Source organism: Cyanistes caeruleus, chromosome 5 (genome assembly GCF_971803275.1).
Source record: "Cyanistes caeruleus chromosome 5, bCyaCae1.hap1.1, whole genome shotgun sequence".
In the NCBI taxonomy this organism is placed as follows: Eukaryota; Metazoa; Chordata; class Aves; order Passeriformes; family Paridae; genus Cyanistes; species Cyanistes caeruleus.
This window is the reverse complement of record NC_141705.1, coordinates 42338696-42358173: the sequence shown is the minus strand read 5'-3', so window position 1 is coordinate 42358173 and position 19478 is coordinate 42338696. Positions and strand designations below refer to the sequence as shown.

The window sequence follows — 19478 nt, the reverse complement described above, 5'->3', positions numbered from 1 at the left end:
AACTTGCTCTCCAGATACTGCCATGTAATAAATGAAATCACAAGAAAAGAACTAGTGCTACTCCACAAATCCTTTAGGACAAGGTAATAAAAGAAAAAATGTTCATTACTCCGCAAACAGTAAACAAGAGATTGTTTCTAAGAACTGGAAACATTTTTAAATAAAAAGGGAACAAAAAAAAGCCACCTACCCCCGGCAAACTTGGTCAGTTTTTTCTTCCAACCTCTTACCTTTATGGTTCTGTCAGCAGAGCCAGTAACAAACCACTGATTTCCTGGTTCTACTGCAATACATCTCACCCACCCCAGGTGACCACTGATAACCTTCAGAAAGAACAAAAAAAAATTCTACATCAGAAATAATACAACACTTTTTGATGTAATTTTCCTTCTCCAACACTGAAATTTGCTACTATTTACCAAGAAAAGTCAAATGTGAAATCAGATCTGAAGACAGCTTGATTTCTACTTCAGTTAAACAAAGAGAAAACTAGAAATTTACATGTGCCAGACCTGGGGAAGCTGCAGTATGTAAAGATCCTGTTCCCATAAGCAACTTTTTCACATGCTTTGAGAGTCAACAACAGCGTGGCTCAACACTGAAAGCTTTGCAGAGAAAGACTGTATTTGAGCACAGATTCCTTATGCTGCTGTATAGTGCTTATGCAAAAAACAATTATAAAAATATTAGCAATTAAATCACATTTCTATATAATAACCCCTTAAAGTACATCATCACCTTCTCCTCCCCAAAACAGGGGTAATACGAGAGCTGGACGCTTTTCAGTAATAAAACAATGGAGACTAATCTCACAAGAAATAGCCAATACACGCTTTGGAGAATTTAGGGAAACAGGCTGCTGAAAGCAGTCAGACAGCTAAAATCAAGCCCCATCACTAGTTTCACAGATGTCATGTCTCATGTACTCTCATACAGTTAATTTCAAAAGATTTAAAACACAACAAAGTTTCTTAAGCAGAAATATTTTGGAAAGCTGAAGGGGCCTTTTCTGATCACATGAGACCACAGACACAAGATTTTAAGACAAATGTCAAGGTCTCTTCCTAATATAGGAATAGAAATGGGCTTTTCTGGGGAAAAATCTAAGAAATAATTCCTTTTTCCCTATTTTGAGTTCACGTCTTTCACAGACAACTTCAAACCAAGCTCAGGAAAACCATTTGAAATGTAAATCTAGAGCAACAGATACATGAAATCCACATTTGGTGTTCTAGCTGTGCTACTATTTCCAAGCTGTCTGAACAATCTTTTGCCTTGTTGAGCACGGATTTTGATCTTCATTAAAAAAGCCTTCACTAAAACTGTTTATATGTTTATTAGTCCAGTGATTTCAATTGTATTGATGGCATTTCTCTGAAAAGAAAGTGCTCCTAACAAGGAGGCATTTCTCAGTTTTTCATCTGTTTACCATAAATCTCACAGGTTTATTTTAGTGCCATTTCTTTCAAATGGCATTTGCCTTAATTTTTATAGCAAACATGTTCAAATCATGCTGTATTTAGAAAACCCATATACTCCTTGGAGCCCAAGTGTTTTTCAAAAAATTGCTTTAAAGGTTAGCCTTCAGATTTCTGACTTATACAGCAAAGTTTCCACCAAATTTATCATAACATAGCTACAAGAGTAAAAAAGAGGTTCAAAGAGAGAGTGTGTGTATACAACGTAGTCGTGATCACTTTTTGATCACCTTTTAAATCATATTTGATTATATTTTTGTGAGTGAAAACAAAAATTATGATTAAAAATTTTACATAAAATATGTTTACTTTTACATGCATGTTTGTGTCATGTAATTTCTGACTTACTCTGTATAGTTTCCAAGGTGGATGCCACTGAGGTTTCGGCATGGTTGGAGCCTTCTTTGGCATTAATGCAGAATTTTTGTTTCCACCAGCTTCCACCATAGCCTGTTAGTTAAAAGAAGGGTTAGTCTTCTGGTTTGTAGCTTATCTCTTTGCCCAAAGCCTAAAACTTTCTCATTCTGCCTTCTCAATACTGATTAAATTTAGTCAGTCAGGAGATCTCCACACAACACACACACAGACCAGGAAGCAATCTGCTCAATACCATGTACTATTCATGTTTGATGTGCAACAGACTCACCACAGACATCCCAGGAGGTTGTGAACGCTCAGATATTCCAGCATGCCTGTAAATGTCACCCACACCAGCAGCTGTCCGGTTTGCATCCAGCCTAGGATGAGTGAAAATGGTTCATGGATCGACTTTCTCCTGCTAAGTGATAAGACATCACAGGGCTGCACCCAGCTGAGTGTTCTACACCTCTCAGGATGGAGAGTGCACAACCTCTCCTGCAACCCTGTCCAAGGCTTGACCACCCCAAGGTACAGATACCCACAAAGCCATTTTTCTCTTCTAACTAACAAAATCTCCCTTGTCCCAGCTTCTACCCACTGCCTCTCATGGCAATAAAAAAAACAACCAAACAAACAAAAAACAAACAAAAAACCAGAACAATAATGCCTGATCCACACTAAAAGCAGTTTCTTAAGGAATATCTGAACTAGTCCAAGCAGCTCTTATCCCAGCTTCTGTGATTTGCCATGAAATTCCCATAGATAACCGTGTCAATGAGGTAACATAGCAGTACCTGGACTGGGAAGCAGGAAGTGCTACAGCTAAGGACTGTGCTGCAGATTCACTTGGCATCCTCTGGACCTTAGTATCTGCTGTCAAAGCCACGCCTTGAAAAACAAACAAACAAACAAACAAACCACATCAGAAACAAAGACAACTCCTTTAAACAGGAATTCAAAAGTGCGGTATACAAACATATATATACGCATATACCTGCAAATAAGGGCCTGACACACCTGTAATATTAACTCTCTTCCTTCAATAACATTGTCACATCCAATTAAAATCTACGGAAATCTTTATTTTGGCACAAATCCTTTCCATCTTGATCTATTATATATGTGAATACAAAATTCTACAGTATAAAAGAGTATGTCAGTAAAAACAAACAAAGAAAAAGTCTAATTACGAGCAGCATCCATCTTTATATCCAGCTGCAACTGCTCTGGAAATCCAAACACCACAGAAATAAACACAATCTTGTGAAACATTTGCTAACTTAGGCTCTTTAGTACAATTTATAAGCCATCCCTATGCAGTGTTTGGCATCATGCAGTGGTGCCAGAACCACAAAAGGTTTAGTCCTACTGAAGTAAGAATGTCAGACTACAGATTCTTAACCTTGTCTCAAGAAAAGCAGATATTGTCGAAAAAAAAAATTAAAAACGCTTTGTAAAGTATAGTTTTGGTGCAGACTGGTGAATTTAACTCATCACTTTCTTTTCCTAACCAAATTTCTGTCAGTTAACAACAAACTCAGTATTTGGGCAAAATATTCAGGTTAAAATGAGAAACAGAAAATAAAGAAATCTGATTTTCAACCCTGATATAAATTATTCTATTAAAAGAACACTAAACTTAAGAAAGCCACTGTGAGCAATTCTCACCCCTACAGTTACAAGCAACTATGCCTGCTTTTTTAATGGTTGAAGGTTCACTGAACACTCACATCTGTTAAGTTATAACAAGACAACAGATTTTCCACTATACTCATAATAAACTTAAGCACAAGGAAAGATCAACAGCTGAAACTAAGCTCTTACAAGAACAGAGAAGGATCAATCTGTAACAATGGCAATTAGCAATGGCGAGTGTGACAACACAGAAACATAACCCTTACAAGCACAGGCAAATGACACTAAAATTGTTACACCCTCAAGTCTCTTCCCCAGAGCATGGTGGTGAAACCTGCACCTTTCTGCTCTGGTGATGAAAAGCAGGCAACACTCCACTATTATTAAGTATGGATTCACATCAAGAGGAAGCCTGCTCCTGCTAAGATGAAGGGTATCTTGTTCATACAGGAACCCAAAAAATCCATGTAAACACTTGCAAAATTTTACTTACCAGGCCCAGATGGGTATGGGTGTGTACCAGTTACCATATACTCAACTTCTTGTCCTAAAGGGCAAGAGAATGTTATATTAATAATTACATTTATACTGCACTGCAAACAATGCACTCCAACAGCAAATAGATGAAAAGAGAGATCATAACACAGCAGAAGAAACCAGTAACCACCTCCAAAGTACTCAGACATTTCTCGTTTTCATTAATTTAATTTGTTCTGGTTACCTCTATTTTAGTTATCTCAACTGTAAAAAATAATTAATTTTAATGGTGAAGCTACCTGTTACCAAGGAGACTCAAGAGAAAAAATTTCATACTTCCTTTGAAGCAGATATCATGGAAAAGGATTCAAGTATACAAAGAGCACAAGTGTCTGAAATGTAAGCTAGTCAGCTGGTTGTGCAGTCAGAATTGAAAAAGGTTCCTTTCTTCTTAAAAGATTTTTAATTCTCTGTCAACAGGTTTCACTTTCACAATACTTCCAAATAAAGCACCTTAGGCAGAATCTCAGTACTAACTGAGTATCAACTGCCTCAACTAAAATGAAGCAGCATTTTCAGAAGAGAAATTTTAATATGCCATCTACCTAATACATACACATTTTATAGATCACAAAACATATTGAAAAAAACTCTACAGATTTGAAATGTTTCCTGGTTTAAAATTTCCACAGCTAAAGGACTGTAAATATACTATGAAACAAAACTAAAATAACAAAAAAACACCCCAAACAAAAAACAACACATAAAAATGCCCAAACAAACAAAAGTCAACAAAAGAGCATGTTCTTAATGAACTTGCAAACAGAAGAAATACAATACTCAACTCTAACCTAAGTACACAACACATTACTGTTACTAAAAATTACTCTTTTCACCAATTAATCATTATAAAAACCCACAGCACACAATAACTCCTTCTTTAAAACAAACTTTCCCCTTTTTCTGAATCACTTATCTCGTGTGGACTCTAGCAAGAAAAATACCAATCAAAAAAGTTTTTTTTTTATTTCTGTATTTATCTCCAGTGGATTCACGCTGCACTGAATTCTGCAGATTTTACATCAGTGAGACTGTTAGAAAAGAAAGAACAAATGTACCACTAAGGGCAAACTAACCTTGATTTCCAGAATATTGTTTGTGCCCATAGGGATCCCCAGTGTTGGGGCCTCCTTTCTCCCTCAGGTTCTCTTTGAGAGTGGGCATGTGTAGCACTGAGCCGTACTCCGTGCGCAGCTTGACTGCCATTTTCACCTTGTGACTGTGAGAAGAGTAAAGCAAAATCTGCATTAAACCCGTTTTTGAACTGTTACCAAGTTTTGAAATATTTTAGAGAGAATGTCATAAAACATACATTACAACTCTAATATTTATCTCCCCTCAAAATTACACTGTTAATAGTACAGAAACATCTACATTTCTGACTTGGGTGGAGCAATCATTTAACAGAACTTAAAATTTCACTCAGCACAGCAGCACTTACCTTTCTTCATCCAATGGGATAGGCTTGGCATTATCAGCTACAAACATGTCATGGGTTCTCTTCAAAGACCTGAACACTAGTGTGTGCACAGAATGCTTTTGGACTTCCTAAGATAAAGACAAGGCCATTAAGTGTGTTTGAACATATTTAAATGAAAAACTGAACACTGAAACATAAATTGAACTGAGCAGCAATTTCAAATCTCAGTTCTATTATAGGACATGCAACCATTCAGTTCACAGAAGACACTAATCTTCTTGGAAACTAAAAAATCTAGTTATTATATTAGTTATTTTACTTCAGCATTTATACAAAACTATATATTATCCTTTGAAAACTTACAAGGATTTGAAAAGCAAGCCAAAAACTTTGACCAAACTTTCTGCACTGGTATCTACATGACAAATCCATGAGTATAAAAGCTTTTATCCCATGTCCTTCCCATTTCTGTTTTTATGTGTAAGCAATAAAGACCTCAATTTGGAAAAAAAAAACCACCTGTAAATTTTCCTTCCCCACCACTGTAAAAAAACCACGGGCAATCACAAATTTCTGTGTGCAGTACCGCTTCATGTTAACATGGCTAATTACCACGCAACAGCAGCAGCTGCTGACACCACAAATGGAGGAGTAGGTAACACCATCTCTCCCCAGCTGGGAAGAAGCTTCTGCCAGTAATTTCTGACAGATGCTTTTCTGTAAGAAAACAGTTCATAGTGTTGCACTGGGCAGCAGTCGTTGCACTTTCTTCTATAACCCTGGCACCCCCACATGCTTTCAGAGGTGCATGATATTCACCCCACAGTAAAGATTCTACAACCTATAAAACCACTGGCCTTCTCCACAGCTGTACTCCGAAACCCTCACAAAATAAAGCTGGTGTTTCCTTTATGGGCTAGCAGAGTCAGTAGCTCTCCGGTGGTCAAAGACCACAGCATCACTTCCCCACAATCACAGAACCTGCTGAGTTGGAAGTGGCTTACAAGGATCATCAAGTCCAACTCCAGGCCCTGCACAAGACATCTCAAGAGTCACACCCTGTGCCCAAAAGCACTGTCCAAACATTCACGGAATTCTGTCAGGCTTGGTACTGTGACCACTTCCCTGGGGAGCCTGTTCTCGCACCCAACCACCGTCTGGCTGAAGAACATTTTTCTAATATTAAACCTAAACTTCCCCTGACACAACTTCAGGCCATTCTCTCGGATCCTGTCACTGCTCACTACAGAGATCAGAGCCTGCTCCTCTGCTTCCCCCTCACGAGGAAGCTGCAAGCTGAAATGAGGTTTCCCTTCACTCTCTTCTCCAGGCTGAACATGGCAAGTGACCTCATCCATTCCTCCGAACGTTTTCCCTCGAGTACTCATCTCCATATCCTTTATACCCTTTTCTGATGTTGTGGCATCCAAAACAACACCCAGCACTCGAGGTGAGGCCGCCCCAGAGCAGAGCAGAGCGGGACAACCCCCTCTCTTGACAGGCTAGCGATGCTTAGCATGATGCCTCCCCTGCACCAATTTCGCATTCGGCACAAGTCTGGCAGAGTAAACCCGCTGCCCGCTGCTCACTCCCGCCTCAGACACGTACACTCCGATGACTCGCACCCGCTGCGTCCTGCGGGCACCTCGCTGTCCCCGGGCCGGACCGGGCGGGGGCTGCTCAGATGGAAAGGCCGCCAGGGTCCATCCCTACAGCGGCCTTTCCCACCCAGGGGACAGCGAGGGTGGCCGGGTGCGGAGCGGCGCTTCTCCCGCCCGGCCCCACTGACCCGGCCCCGCTCCCTGGTCCCGCCCGGGGCGCCTCAATGGCGTGATAGAGTGGATGCGCTCCCCCGTCCCTCACCTCCGCCATGGCGCCGCCGAACTCCCCCCGCCGCGGCCACTATGGAACCACTTCCGGCGCCTTCCCGCGCCGCACCAGAAGTGACGCACGAGGGAAATGGACAGAGGCGCTAAAACGGAGGGACGGGCCTCTACTCGGTGTACGGGCGACCACGGGTTCGAGCCCCGCTGGAGCTGCCGGAGCAGGCGGTGCGAGTCATTTCATCAATATGTACAAATATATAAAGGAGTGGTGCCGAGAGAATAGAGTCAGGCTCCGCTTGGTGGTGCCAAGCGGTAGGACAAGATGCAGTGGGCAGAATCTGATGCACAGATGTTCTACCTGAACAAGAACTTCTTTACTGTGCAGATGATCGTGCACCGGCACCGGCACAGGCTGCCCAGAGAGGCTGCGGAGTCTCCCTCACTGGAGATACCCTCTGGACATAACCCTGTGCCGCGTGCTCGGGCTTAGACGTGCTTGATCCGGCAGGTGGGAGCCGATGGCCCCACTGCGCTCCCTGCAGCCCGAGCCATCCCGCGGCGCTGCGGGTGGCTGTCCCGGCCCTGAGGGCAGGCTGTCCCTGGCAGCGGCCGGCAGAGGGCGCTGTGCCGCTGCGGGAGCGGCGCCGCCTCAGCCGGAGGGACTGAGCGTGAGCTGGGCGCTCCCGCCTTGGTTCTGAAACCATCGCCCTTGGCAGCTGTCCTGGGCCCTGCAGCTACAGGTGTCAAGTACCGCTTTCCTCGTGAGTTCTCGAGGGTAAAGCAACGCAATTCTGAACCGAGGTGATATTGGATGTTAGCCATTATAGCTGATCATTTGGGAAGAGTTTGGCTCCAAGGACCTAATTTCGATGGAAAGTGAAACGTGTGAACGAACGAGCTGTCAACCCCTGCACTTCGTGGCAAAGTGCTGGTTGTGAAAGGGCAGAGGTTGTAATTCTCTTCCAAATGTACCCTGGTACTCCATGTGATATTTCACTTCAATTCATGCGCAGAATAACCAAATGCAAATTTCAGATAGGCACCTACTTTCTCCACATACACTCATCTGCTCTTAATTCTGGGAAATCTTGTCCGCCTGTGCAGTAGCTGGGATTTGGCAAACTCATCTTTTGAGCCACTCCATCGTGACGCTCTTCTTTACTACTAAACCAGCCACTCTCTCTGCTTGCCTGCATGCCTGAGCTGTGAACAGTTTACAAAACGATCTGAGCTAGAAATAATTCAATGCAACATAGCTGGCTCAAACCTGCTGTCTTTATTACCTACAGGACAGTGTTAGTCTGGGATTATTTCTGGTATACAGCTTGGCTGCTTGACATAAATACAGTGTCTTTTCTGCAGCTGGTGGGTCACTTATGGTTTGTATTTAGTAATTTAGGATACAATGATGGAAACGTGCTTGAAGTGGTTTTGAGCCCCAGCTCCCGTTCTAGGTAGAGGTGGGGAAGAGATGCCAATTAGATTGTGTCAGTAACGGTGGAGAACTTTGCCAGCTCACCTTTCAGCCAAGGCAGCCAGATTCCATGTTCAACAGGTCAGCCTATTTTGGTATTCCCTCTGGTGACACTGGCAATCCCAGCTGGATTTCAGAGTTTCCCGTAAAGATCAGCACAGCATTGTCTGTCCTTGCTTAAAGTGCAACCTGAAATACAAACTCCACAGGGTAGTGTGTCAAGATGGAGCAAGTTTCTTACATCCTCTTGGGCTGATGAGGTCAGACTGAAGATACAAACATTTGAAAGGAAACTTGAGGAGGGCTAGAGATTTCAAACAGGTCTATCTTTCTTTGTTAAGGTTGCATGCAGAGTAGCATGTGCCAGTTTGATCATTCAGTTGACTGGTGCATTTGATACGTGGAAATGGTTTAAAGGCAGTCTCTGGCAGTCTATAGAGTTGTTTCCTTCCTATTTTCTGTTGAAAGACAACGGACTTATTTCCACTGCCTTTTAAAGGGAAACCAAATTTGAAATATGCACTCTCATAGCAAAACAAAACAAAAATTATATTTACAAAGAAAACTTTTCTGTGCTTGTTATTACTGTTATAGTATTCACATGGCCCTGAAGTTGCTGTAGTTTTCAAATTTTTTTTAGACATAAACATTCCCCTCAGAAATTTATAATCTGAACTTGTTTCCCATTATCCTTGTAATGCTTTGGAAACTCAGAGGACAAATTAATATTTTCAGAGATTTCAGAATCCAGTTAGAGGACAAATTCAATCTTTTTTTAATAAGAATATGCACTTCATTAATTTTCCCTGTTACATATGGCTTCTTGGTGTGTTCTTGCATGTCAGTTACAGCTGCAATTGTGGAAATAGCTAACTATTTTTTAATAAGCACTATTTCATAGAAGGTTACTAGAAAATTGGATGAACTTTTTAGTGTTACATTGAAGCCAAAGTAAATAGCCCACTCATTAATGTTGCTCCCAGAACATGGAGTTAGCATTAATTATCATTTACAAGAAACCTTTGAAGTAGTATTTGCTACCAGTAAAAGCAAATAAGAAAAAAGTATGTTCATCTCAGCAGAGGTGAACGTTTAAGTTTACAATATAATTTTCATAGGATGACACTATTACAACACTACTGGTTTAAAAGGACATTTCTAAATCAACAGCTATTTTTAAATTGAAATGCTATAGCTCAATGTAAGCCAAGAAGGTTCTGTACCCTAGGCCTCAATGGGGGATACATTCAGCTCTGAAGATCTGTGATCTGGTGATCTCGACTCACCTGGGAACAGGAGGTTTGTGTAAAGAGGGTTGCATCACTGCCAGCACAACAAATACCAGGGCAGCGAGCAAACAGTCGTTCCTCAAAACACACATACGCCTCTGCCAGTAAGTGCCTTTTTAGTACAAAAATACTGTACAGAAGCGTGTCCTGGAACACCAACAGGTCCATGGAGTATTATTGCAGTTTCTAGTAGGTGTGCTGTGGTATCACCACCACACTAGCTCTGGGAACACCTTCTCATTAGCCACATGAGTTGGAGGAGTGGGGTATGAAGGAGGAGACACAGGTTGTTCTGTTTTGAAGAGGGAGCTTCTTTGATACCATTTTTAGAAGCAATTTAAGCTATAGTGTTTGTTCTTCATAAGGCTTTATTCAATCCTGATAAAGTCTTGACCTGACTGTAACGGTTCAAGCATGAATAAAATCACATCTCATAACCAAGATGCTAATGGAGATTAACTTCTGCTGCCGAAATACTTTTCCGTATGTGCGTATGTTTGCCAGGATGGACTCCTCTGTATGCCATTCCAAATTTGGACCATTTTTTTGATAAAAGTCTCCAGGCACAACCTCTGCAGTGCAGACAAGGCCCTTGCTTACCAGATGGACAGTCACACGATCCCTGCCCTGAGGCATCTGGTCATTTGGCATGTGGCCGCCAGCCTGCTGGGGTGTGACATACACGTGTTGCTCATGGAGAATCCTCGGGGACACACAGCCACCCACTTTCTAGGGGAAGCCAATGAAAAGTGCTAGAGCTGGGAAGGTCGAAGGCTGAGTTTCAAAGGGGAAATCCCATCTGAAGGCAGAATAAGCTTGGGGATATCCCGTGCTGGGACTCTGCAGTTGGCTTGGTGGCTCCTGTGCCAACCCTCGTCATCCAGTCTCCCACAGCCTCTGCACAGACAACCAGGGCTCTTCATCAGGAGTTAAAGAAAGCTTAATGCCTGAGGGGCACCATAAATTACTGCAGAACATGCTAATGGTTTCAAAACAGATTTAGCACAAATATCACTTGATATTATTAATATTTAATTAGGATTTGTGTGAACCGAGCTGTGATAATTTGAGTTTCTAGCTCAGGAATAGTGAGACCTTGTTTGTACCACAAGCTACTCGTGAGCCCTGGCAAAGGTTCAAGGTGACTATGTCCCTTGCATATGTAAGATGAGGGTGGCTGAACTTCCCTCAGAGGTACATGGAGGGAAAACTGTATTAAAAGTTAGGATATTGCCAGAATAAATGATAACATCTTGGCTAGCATCCATAAGTGGAAATATCTTGTTAATGATGTCAGTTTTGGCTTTGGACAGATTTCTTTAATGTCTGTAAGGAGAGGTTTGTGTTCTTCCAAATTCAGTAGTCTTGGTGACGTCCTCATGTAGGAGATCCAATTCAGTAGAGTTTTAGCACATTGAGCCATGGCTGATTTGGGGCTAAACTGTTTAATAATTAAGCCAGTCAGGTTAAACAGTTTTCATATTTTGTGAATCTCCATAGTTTACTAGAATTCTGACAACAGCAGAAATACAGGAAAAAGGCCTAGATCTAGCAATTTTGGCTGTTCTTAGCTTTGCTTCCCATAAAATCCTCCCCTCCATCAAGTTTGTCTTTGAAATGGGAGCTCAGACCACAGTTTGCATCCCTTCCTGGGTTCAGACATCGGTATGAATGACTTCAAAAAAGTGTGCTGGCTCCCATTTGGCACATATAATTTAATTCAGTACATTATGGTCATTTATAATGCCCAAGAAAATCACAGGATATAAACACACTGAAATGTTAAAACTGCTTTTATGAGAGCAGTGATATGCAACTTCCTATAAAACATTAGAAAGTATGTTTGAGTATATCACTACAATTTCAAGTAACTTCATGCTGTATTTTATTAAATTGTACTAAATTGTAAAAAATTGTATTAAACCAGAAAACCAGAAACTTAATATGTAATATTGAATTATTTTAGTTCATTTACAATATCCCAAGGCTATATTAGTGGAATAATATTGGCTTATCCTTACAGTATTCATCTGATCTTTAATAAATCAAAACATTTATTTTATTCAAAATTATTAATGTAATGAATATAATATAGCCTTTTCTTTTCACTGTTACGTTATAAGGTGCAAAGATTTGCATACCTATTAGGCACCACCAAACTATTTAGAAAAATGCAGAAATCTGCATGATGTGAGTTGTCTTCACATTTAATATTTCTGAAACATTCCCATTTTCAGCATAGAAAATAAAAAGGAGCCATCACAACATGACACCTAACAATTTATTTATTTTTTCCCCCCCCCCTTTGGCTATTCACCTTTTCAGCTGTTTTAAAACACTTGTGATTTTTGAGAAAATGGTAACCTTGTGTAATCTGAGCAGGAGGTACTTTTAAGGATCTGAACATGTATTCGATGCCAGCATCAACAGAGGTCTCTGGGACTCAGAGATAAGAGTTGTCCAGAGGAATTGCTCAACAACTGATGTATTCAGGCACAGAGTGAAGAGTTGAATATTAACAGAGAAACTCTGATTGCTCAGAAGGGTTGATCCTATCACTGTGAAGCTGGAAATTAGTGCTGCTGCATATATATAAAAGAACAGAGGAGACCTCTCCCTGTCAGAGCTGATGAAAAGAGAAGACCACTGAGCTGCTCAAGCAAGCCAGCACCATGAAACTTCTCCTGTTGCTCCTGCTCTGTGTTTCCTCTGTTCAGTCCCAGGGATCTCTTGACTATGACGAAGAGGTTGTAATACTGATATTGATTAATAGTTAGTCATTAATAATTAATTTAATTGCATGCATGCCTTACTCAGCTTATTTAAGTTAGCTAAATTAGAAGTTGTGGGAAAAGATAATCCAGTGCATTTTCTTTTTCTGCTTGAAATATTTAAATATTTAAAATATTTAAAATATTTCCGCTTATTTTCTGAGTTTGGATATATTTTCTTCCTATTTCTTTTTCTGTAGGGAATGAAGAATGTTTGATGGTAAGATTAGTTATTTAGCTGAATAATTTAAGGATACTAATGTAGCAATGTTGACATATGATGTTACAGACAATTAGTACTAGGTATAAAGGAGTAGGAATGTGTAATTAATCATATCCTATCTCAGAGATAGTAGAAACTTTTCTGGATAGTCAGTAGACATTAAAAAACCCAAAACCAAGCAAACTACCAGGTCATACAGCTTAACATTGGAAATTAAGAGGTAACAATTGCTAAACAGAAGGAAAAGCAATGAGAATAAATATAAAATTAGTATAAATTTAGTATATTAATATATTTGTATAAGTAAAATTATTTTTTGGAAACAATTTAGAATTTTGATACACTTTTTTATAGTTTGAAAATCCTTGTAAAAAATTAAATTGGTTTGGTATCAGACTTTCTGACAATCTAAGCACGTGTGTCTGCACATTGACTACTGGTAACACTAACGTGTTAAATCATTTTCAGCAATTCTGTAATTTGTATGCTGCTTATTTTTAAAACTACATGAAGCCTCTGATGCTGGATCCTTTCAAATGTTTGTTATTTGGAGCTAAATCTGGGTGGGATTAGAAATGGCTGTAGGTTTTGATTCAGTAGCTCAAACAACTATTAATTAAAATGTTTTTTTTGAAAATATGCTTAGGGACCAGGCCTGTTTTCCTTGCTCAGTCTCTTAGACTTGGCCATTTCTGGCAGGTTTTGGGGAATGTATGCATCAGAGAGACCTCTACAAACCTAATCTGAGAGATGTTATTAAATGGTTTTCCTAATTTCACCGGTTAACAGCTTGTATGTGGCTCGAGACCTAATGATGTATTTGACTGTGGCCTGATTTTCTGAGACCTGAAAAATATTCCTGGAGCCCAATAAAACACTGGGACACTGAAAAAGTGCTCCTCAATATGCTTCTTAGCCCCAAGGATGTGTAATTACTTTTTTTTTGTAGTCTACTACTTCAAGTTTCATGGTGCTTAGCAGCTCTGAACTATGTAAGATTTATTCTTTGGTCAAAATTGGCTATTGAACTATTGTTTTACTTTGTTTTCTTTGAAGACTTTTTAAGTTTTTTCAAGACTTTTTAGTATATCTATATCTAGATATGAAGAGTGACTATTCCTACAAGAGAGGGGGTAGCAATTACTTTTATGTAATGTCAGTATATTTCCATTATGGCTTTTTCATTCCATTCCCTGGTCTTCCTTGCTGTTTAAAATACTAAAGAGTGCTGAATGGATGCCTCCACCCTGTGCACCCTGTTTTGCAACAGCAGTCCCAGGTTCAGAGAGTTTCATCTCCCCTTGGCTATGCAGGATGACGGCCCTGCGCTGGACATTCGGGGCCACCGACCTGTGGACAAAAGGCGTGAAATGGTGCCCACACTCCCAGCTGTGGCACCTCCCATCAGCGGGACTGGATACCGGGCCCGGCCCCCAAAGCGGGGGAAGACAGCGGACAAGAAGGAACAGACCGTCTATCCTGACGCTGGAGGCTGCAAGCACGTGCTGGAGGAGCTGGTAGGTGTCTGGCTGTTGAGACAGCTTGTGACATACTGTTCTTTCCCTCTAGTACGCCCAACACCAGAGTTTTCCTTGCCAAATAAAGGATGGTCATTCATTTAAAGCAGTCCAGCTTTTCCTCACTTTGCTTGGGTTTTCTAGGACTGCATTCAGAAGGGTAACGAGGCCATGGGATTGGTGGCATAGTCAGCCTACAGCAAAGATGGGGAGATGAGAGTTGAACCGTAAACCAGGAAAGGACTGTGCTTTCCACCTGGGTTTGCACAGTTAACTATTAAGGACAGGAAAAACCTCTGCAGAAGTGCTGGATTCAGCTTCAGGCAATCTTAAGGAACCCTAGGGACCAAAAAAAACCCCAGCCTCCCATGTTGTTCTTAAAATTAGTTTCAAAATGTAGGTCTAGTCTACCCTCAGTCATTGCTGCAGCTCTTATGGGACAGCATACCAGCATGCTGACATCCAGCACACCCTTTGCTGCCTTGCAGCAGTCTATCACACTGTCTCTGCCATGATTCCTGCTGGAAAACACAAGCTGTAACAATGCTGAGAGGCATCTTAGTGACTGGGAACAAGTTTGAGTGTGGAAGTTGCCAACAAATGATGTTTGTTAAAGTTTATTTAGATTCTGAAATTCCTGTTCTCCCATTACAAACTCTTTGCTGTGTTCAAAGGTATGCTTGTTCACTGATGGGACTAGGACTTGTTTGCTTTTATTCACAGCCCTTTTTCCTCCTTTCTTTAAGGGAGTGACATGTCCAACTGGATGTGAGCTGCGAACTACACTGTTAAAACAGGAAAAAAATATGAAAGCTGTTATTAGTGATCTAAAAGTTAAAGTGAACACACTTTCGGAGAGCTCCTCAACTTTCTATGAATATGTGACCATTCTAGAAGATAAATTGGTAAAGAGGCAAAAACAAAGAAAAGGTATGCTATTTCTATGAACTATGAGTGTAAATGGTATTGCAGTTTTATTGGCATTCCTACAGTTACTTGTTAGTGAGACTTCTTAAAAAAATTAAAACTACCATGGAATATCTAGCAAAGCAGGGTTCTGTGAGTGTGACCTCTTAAATCTTAAAAAACATCCTTTGAGAGAGGCAAAGGAATGGATCTCATATTAAGCCAAGACTCATATGAGGTCTCTAAACGTACATCATTCATGTGTTCCCCTTACCTGTTTTTGTATGTCCATCCAATCCATTTATGACCAGCCTCTGGATTGACACCATAGCTCCCCAGAAAGAAGGGAATTACTGCTTTTTGGCAGAGTAAAGCACCACTGGTAAATCTATTAGCTAGCAAAGAAACAACAGTACACATGTACCACTTTCCTGATAGTATCTGCATAGTTTTTGCACACTGTAGAAAAGTAAGGAAAAGAAATGCCCTTCCTGCCTTCCTTCCTAGTGGCATCTCAAATTGTACTTACAAATTGCTCTTCATCATTTCTGAACTGGGAAATACGTTGAAAACTAATCTGCTTTTCATCCCTATGCTTTTCTAGACAATGATGATTTACTTTCTCAGTACAACACAGAAGTAGAATTGCACTATAATTATATAAAGGATAATCTGGACAATAACATCCCATCCAGCCTCAGAGTCCTTCGTGCAGTTGTGGATTCTTTACATAAAAAGATACAAAAACTGGAAAATGCCATTGCAACTCAGGTGGACTACTGCCGTTCCCCATGTACAGTTTCCTGCAATATTCCTGTGGTTTCAGGCAAAGGTACTCATTCAGCTATAATGACATCTTTTCTCCCATTTATGTCACTGTTCAAACTGATGGATGCATCTGAAGCCTGTACAATTGATTAGGGTATTGGGAAAGATGGAAAGTGATTCTAGATAAAAAAAATAAAATTCTTTTCTGGATCACTCTACTGGTCAGACCAAAGATCTATCCACTATCAGTCTTCGTGAGTGATCCAGTAACATTTTAGAGAAATATGTGCTTCAGGGGTTTTGTATGGTAGAGGTGATACTTATGTGACTATCATAGTTGTACTCTTGATTTTTTTTCAGTCGAGGAAAAAGCTTTTTTGAAAGCTTCTTTCACAAGCTTGTCTAGTTCAAGAAGTCACTGTAAGGTATACAGTGTTGTATCACTTAGTTTGAAGTTTCAGAAATTCCTCTTTGGAAAAGCTGCACGGTGCAGTATTTCTTCCATGATTCTTTCACTTGATGTATTACAGAAATCAAGATGAAAGTAAAATACTATCTACAGATATTTAAAACTGTCCCTGTATAACAGCAAACCAAAAGATAAGAAGACTTGAAGTTCGCATATCTTTCAGTAACAGTTTCTGTTTTATTCTTGCAGAATGTGAGGATATCATCAGAAAGGGAGGCGAGACATCTGAAATGTACCTCATCCAGCCAGATCCTTTCGTCAAGCCATACAGAGTATACTGTGACATGGAAACAGATAATGGAGGTTAGTGTGAAATAGCTATGTTGTCATAATATTAATTTATAAATGCTACCAATAAATCATATTAGTAATTTATATTTTATACAAAGAAATATGAAATTATACCTTTTGTAATTACTTGATAATTAAATCTGATTGACTCATTCAGGGAAGTCTTGTTGAGGTCATCTGCTGATGGAGAATAGGATACTTCTATTGTGAAACTGGAAATAAATTGTGTATGTATGTTACCATCATGGATGGTGCATAGGTGGTCAGACCAGGACAACCTGGCTCATTTCTTACCCTTCTCCAAAGCACTTGACAAAAGACCAGGGCTGTCCTTCAAGTTCTGCTTTTTCCACCTTTCCTTATGAAGCAAGGTTCTACTTAAGTGTGAGCAAAAGTGGCAAAACTGAGCTCAAAAGCAGTGAAGGACTTGCTGCAAGGAAGGCCTATGCTCCTCTGGTCCTGAAGTGAAAAAGACTGTATCTTAATGTTTAATGCTCCTTTTGTACTGGTAATTTAATCTAAATACTCTTGCTCCTGCAGGCTGGACTTTGATTCAGAACCGCCAGGACGGCAGTGTTAATTTTGGAAGAGTATGGGATCAGTATAAAAAAGGATTTGGAAATGTTGCAAAGAGTGGAGGGAAGAACTACTGTGATACACCAGGTAAAACACTGAGCATAAAATGCAAAGAGCTGTCCTTACTGAAACCATTTTTTCCTATCTTTTGAGGCTCTTAGATTTTTTCAAAATTAACTAATGTGCTCCAGCAGACCTATAGGCAAATAATAAAGTATATTGTGAATACTTGAAATATATTGTGAAGTCTGTTTCACAGAAATCTCACTTGTTGCTTCTCAGGTGAATATTGGCTTGGAAATGACAAGATCAGCCAGCTTACCAAAATAGGGCCCACTGAAGTTTTAATTGAAATGGAGGACTGGAATGGTGATAAAGTATCGGCTCATTATGGAGGTTTCACCATACAGAATGAAGGAAACAAGTATCAGCTTTCAGTTAGTAACTACAAAGGCACTGCAGGCAACGCGCTGATGGACGGAGCTTCCCAATTGCATGGAGAAAACAGGACAATGACAATTCACAATGGCATGTACTTCAGTACTTATGACAGAGACAATGATGGATGGTATGTACTTGCACCAGCCATTTAAAATAAAAACAGAGCTGAATATAGAATAGTTGTGTAATTTGCCATTAGTTTTCATGGCATTTGTAGTATGTCAAAATATGTTATATCCTGTCAAGTTACCAGCTAAATGTCTGTGCAGTTCTCTTGGCATAGCCAAGGACAGGAAGAAGTATATATTAGGTTAGTGACAATCCACAACCAAGTCAGAAGCAAGCACACTGAATTTTATTGATTCCATGAATGACTTACTGAAGAAAAAGCAGCAAATCTGGATGCAGTCTGTTCATGATCAGAGACTGACAGCAGCAGTGCTAAGGACACTAAATAGGAATATTGGTACTCACTCCAGTAAAATATAATAGGTCCTGAAGAAAGAGGCAGGCCATTTAAAAAGCAATGTTCTGCCTACTCAGAAGACAGGAGCTCAGTTGTAAAGTACATAATAGAGTACTTAGTATCTCTAATCTGTGCTTAATACCTGATTACATATTCATGAATAAAGGAATTGTTTAGGTTGGAGAAGACATACATTTCTCATTGCTTTCTCTCTTTAAACTTCATTGATATTTTAATTATCATTATGAACTGCAAGTAACCATAGTTATCAATCAGTAAACTAAAATGATAGTTTAGTTGCAAAGAGGTGCAACTAAAATTTGATTTGTTTTTCTTCGCTGCTTTATTTTCTGAATGCACCAGGTAGTACACACTTGTGATGGTCAATCCTTTATAGAAAGTTCAGAGAAGACTTACATTTATTTAAATTTATTTATTACGGTATATGTACTCTGTTGATCTGTTAGCCTATATTACAGATGTCACTCTCAACACCTCTTTTTTTCCCCCTTCATCAGGTTAACTTTAGATCAAAGAAAACAGTGCTCCAAACAAGATGGTGGTGGATGGTGGTACAACCGCTGCCACTCAGCCAACCCCAATGGCAGATACTACTGGGGAGGGGCCTACAGCTGGGACATGGCAAAACATGGGACAGACGATGGTGTTGTATGGATGAACTGGAAAGGGTCGTGGTATTCAATGAAGAAGATGAGCATGAAAATCCGGCCATACTTTCCACAGTAACCATTATAAAAATTTACAGAATCAGGGATTTTCTTTTAGTATTTGTACATGGTTATCTTTTTAGCATGGTACTCGGTCTTATCTTTACATACAAGAACTAAATTGTACGTACAACCGTATTGTGACCTAAAGTGAAAAGCTGTGTCAAATGTAAAGCTAAATCTGTCTGATGAAAATAACTCACAAGTGTATTTTTTCCATTTTTCATTTGTGCACAAGACAGAATTAACTATTATAGAATAACATTGATAAAATAAAACCAACTTGTTTCACTCTTTTACAAA

The 19478-nt window shown here is 40.0% G+C and overlaps 2 protein-coding genes across 6 annotated transcripts in view; one reads left to right on the top strand and one right to left on the bottom strand.

Moving 5' to 3' along the window:
* PLRG1 (pleiotropic regulator 1) overlaps positions 1 to 7468 on the bottom strand; it is a 16350-nt gene extending 8882 nt beyond the window's left edge. The window contains exons 1-8 of the mRNA XM_086887972.1: positions 7294 to 7468; positions 5452 to 5558; positions 5087 to 5229; positions 3967 to 4020; positions 2633 to 2726; positions 2125 to 2215; positions 1827 to 1928; positions 231 to 323 (exon numbers count right to left, since the gene is read on the bottom strand). Coding sequence (XP_086744098.1) covers positions 231 to 323; positions 1827 to 1928; positions 2125 to 2215; positions 2633 to 2726; positions 3967 to 4020; positions 5087 to 5229; positions 5452 to 5558; positions 7294 to 7302 — 693 coding nt within the window. The 5' untranslated portion in view covers positions 7303 to 7468. The remainder of the gene's footprint in view (positions 1 to 230; positions 324 to 1826; positions 1929 to 2124; positions 2216 to 2632; positions 2727 to 3966; positions 4021 to 5086; positions 5230 to 5451; positions 5559 to 7293) is intronic.
* FGB (fibrinogen beta chain) lies at positions 7063 to 19478 on the top strand. 5 transcript variants are annotated; one of them, XM_086887975.1, is made up of 9 exons: positions 7063 to 8990; positions 12345 to 12766; positions 14327 to 14530; positions 15277 to 15460; positions 16041 to 16268; positions 16863 to 16976; positions 17505 to 17627; positions 17823 to 18108; positions 18966 to 19478. In XM_086887975.1, exons 2-9 carry the CDS (start codon positions 12692 to 12694, stop codon positions 19192 to 19194), a joined length of 1443 nt encoding a protein of 480 aa, XP_086744101.1. In that variant the 5' UTR covers positions 7063 to 8990; positions 12345 to 12691; the 3' UTR covers positions 19195 to 19478. The 5 variants fall into 5 exon arrangements, with proteins under 5 accessions (XP_086744101.1, XP_086744102.1, XP_023780620.1 ...); XM_086887976.1 differs by having other exon boundaries at positions 7365 to 7481; XM_023924852.2 differs by having other exon boundaries at positions 7397 to 10123.

Bases quoted from the DNA above. Each gene is read 5' to 3' on its own strand.
- FGB (XM_086887975.1), top strand. From the start codon at position 12,692: ATGAAACTTCTCCTGTTGCTCCTGCTCTGTGTTTCCTCTGTTCAGTCC. The intron at 12,767-14,326 runs GTTGTAATACTG...TTGGCTATGCAG, and splicing joins CTCTTGACTATGACGAAGAG to GATGACGGCCCTGCGCTGGA. The intron at 17,628-17,822 runs GTAAAACACTGA...GTTGCTTCTCAG, and splicing joins GAACTACTGTGATACACCAG to GTGAATATTGGCTTGGAAAT.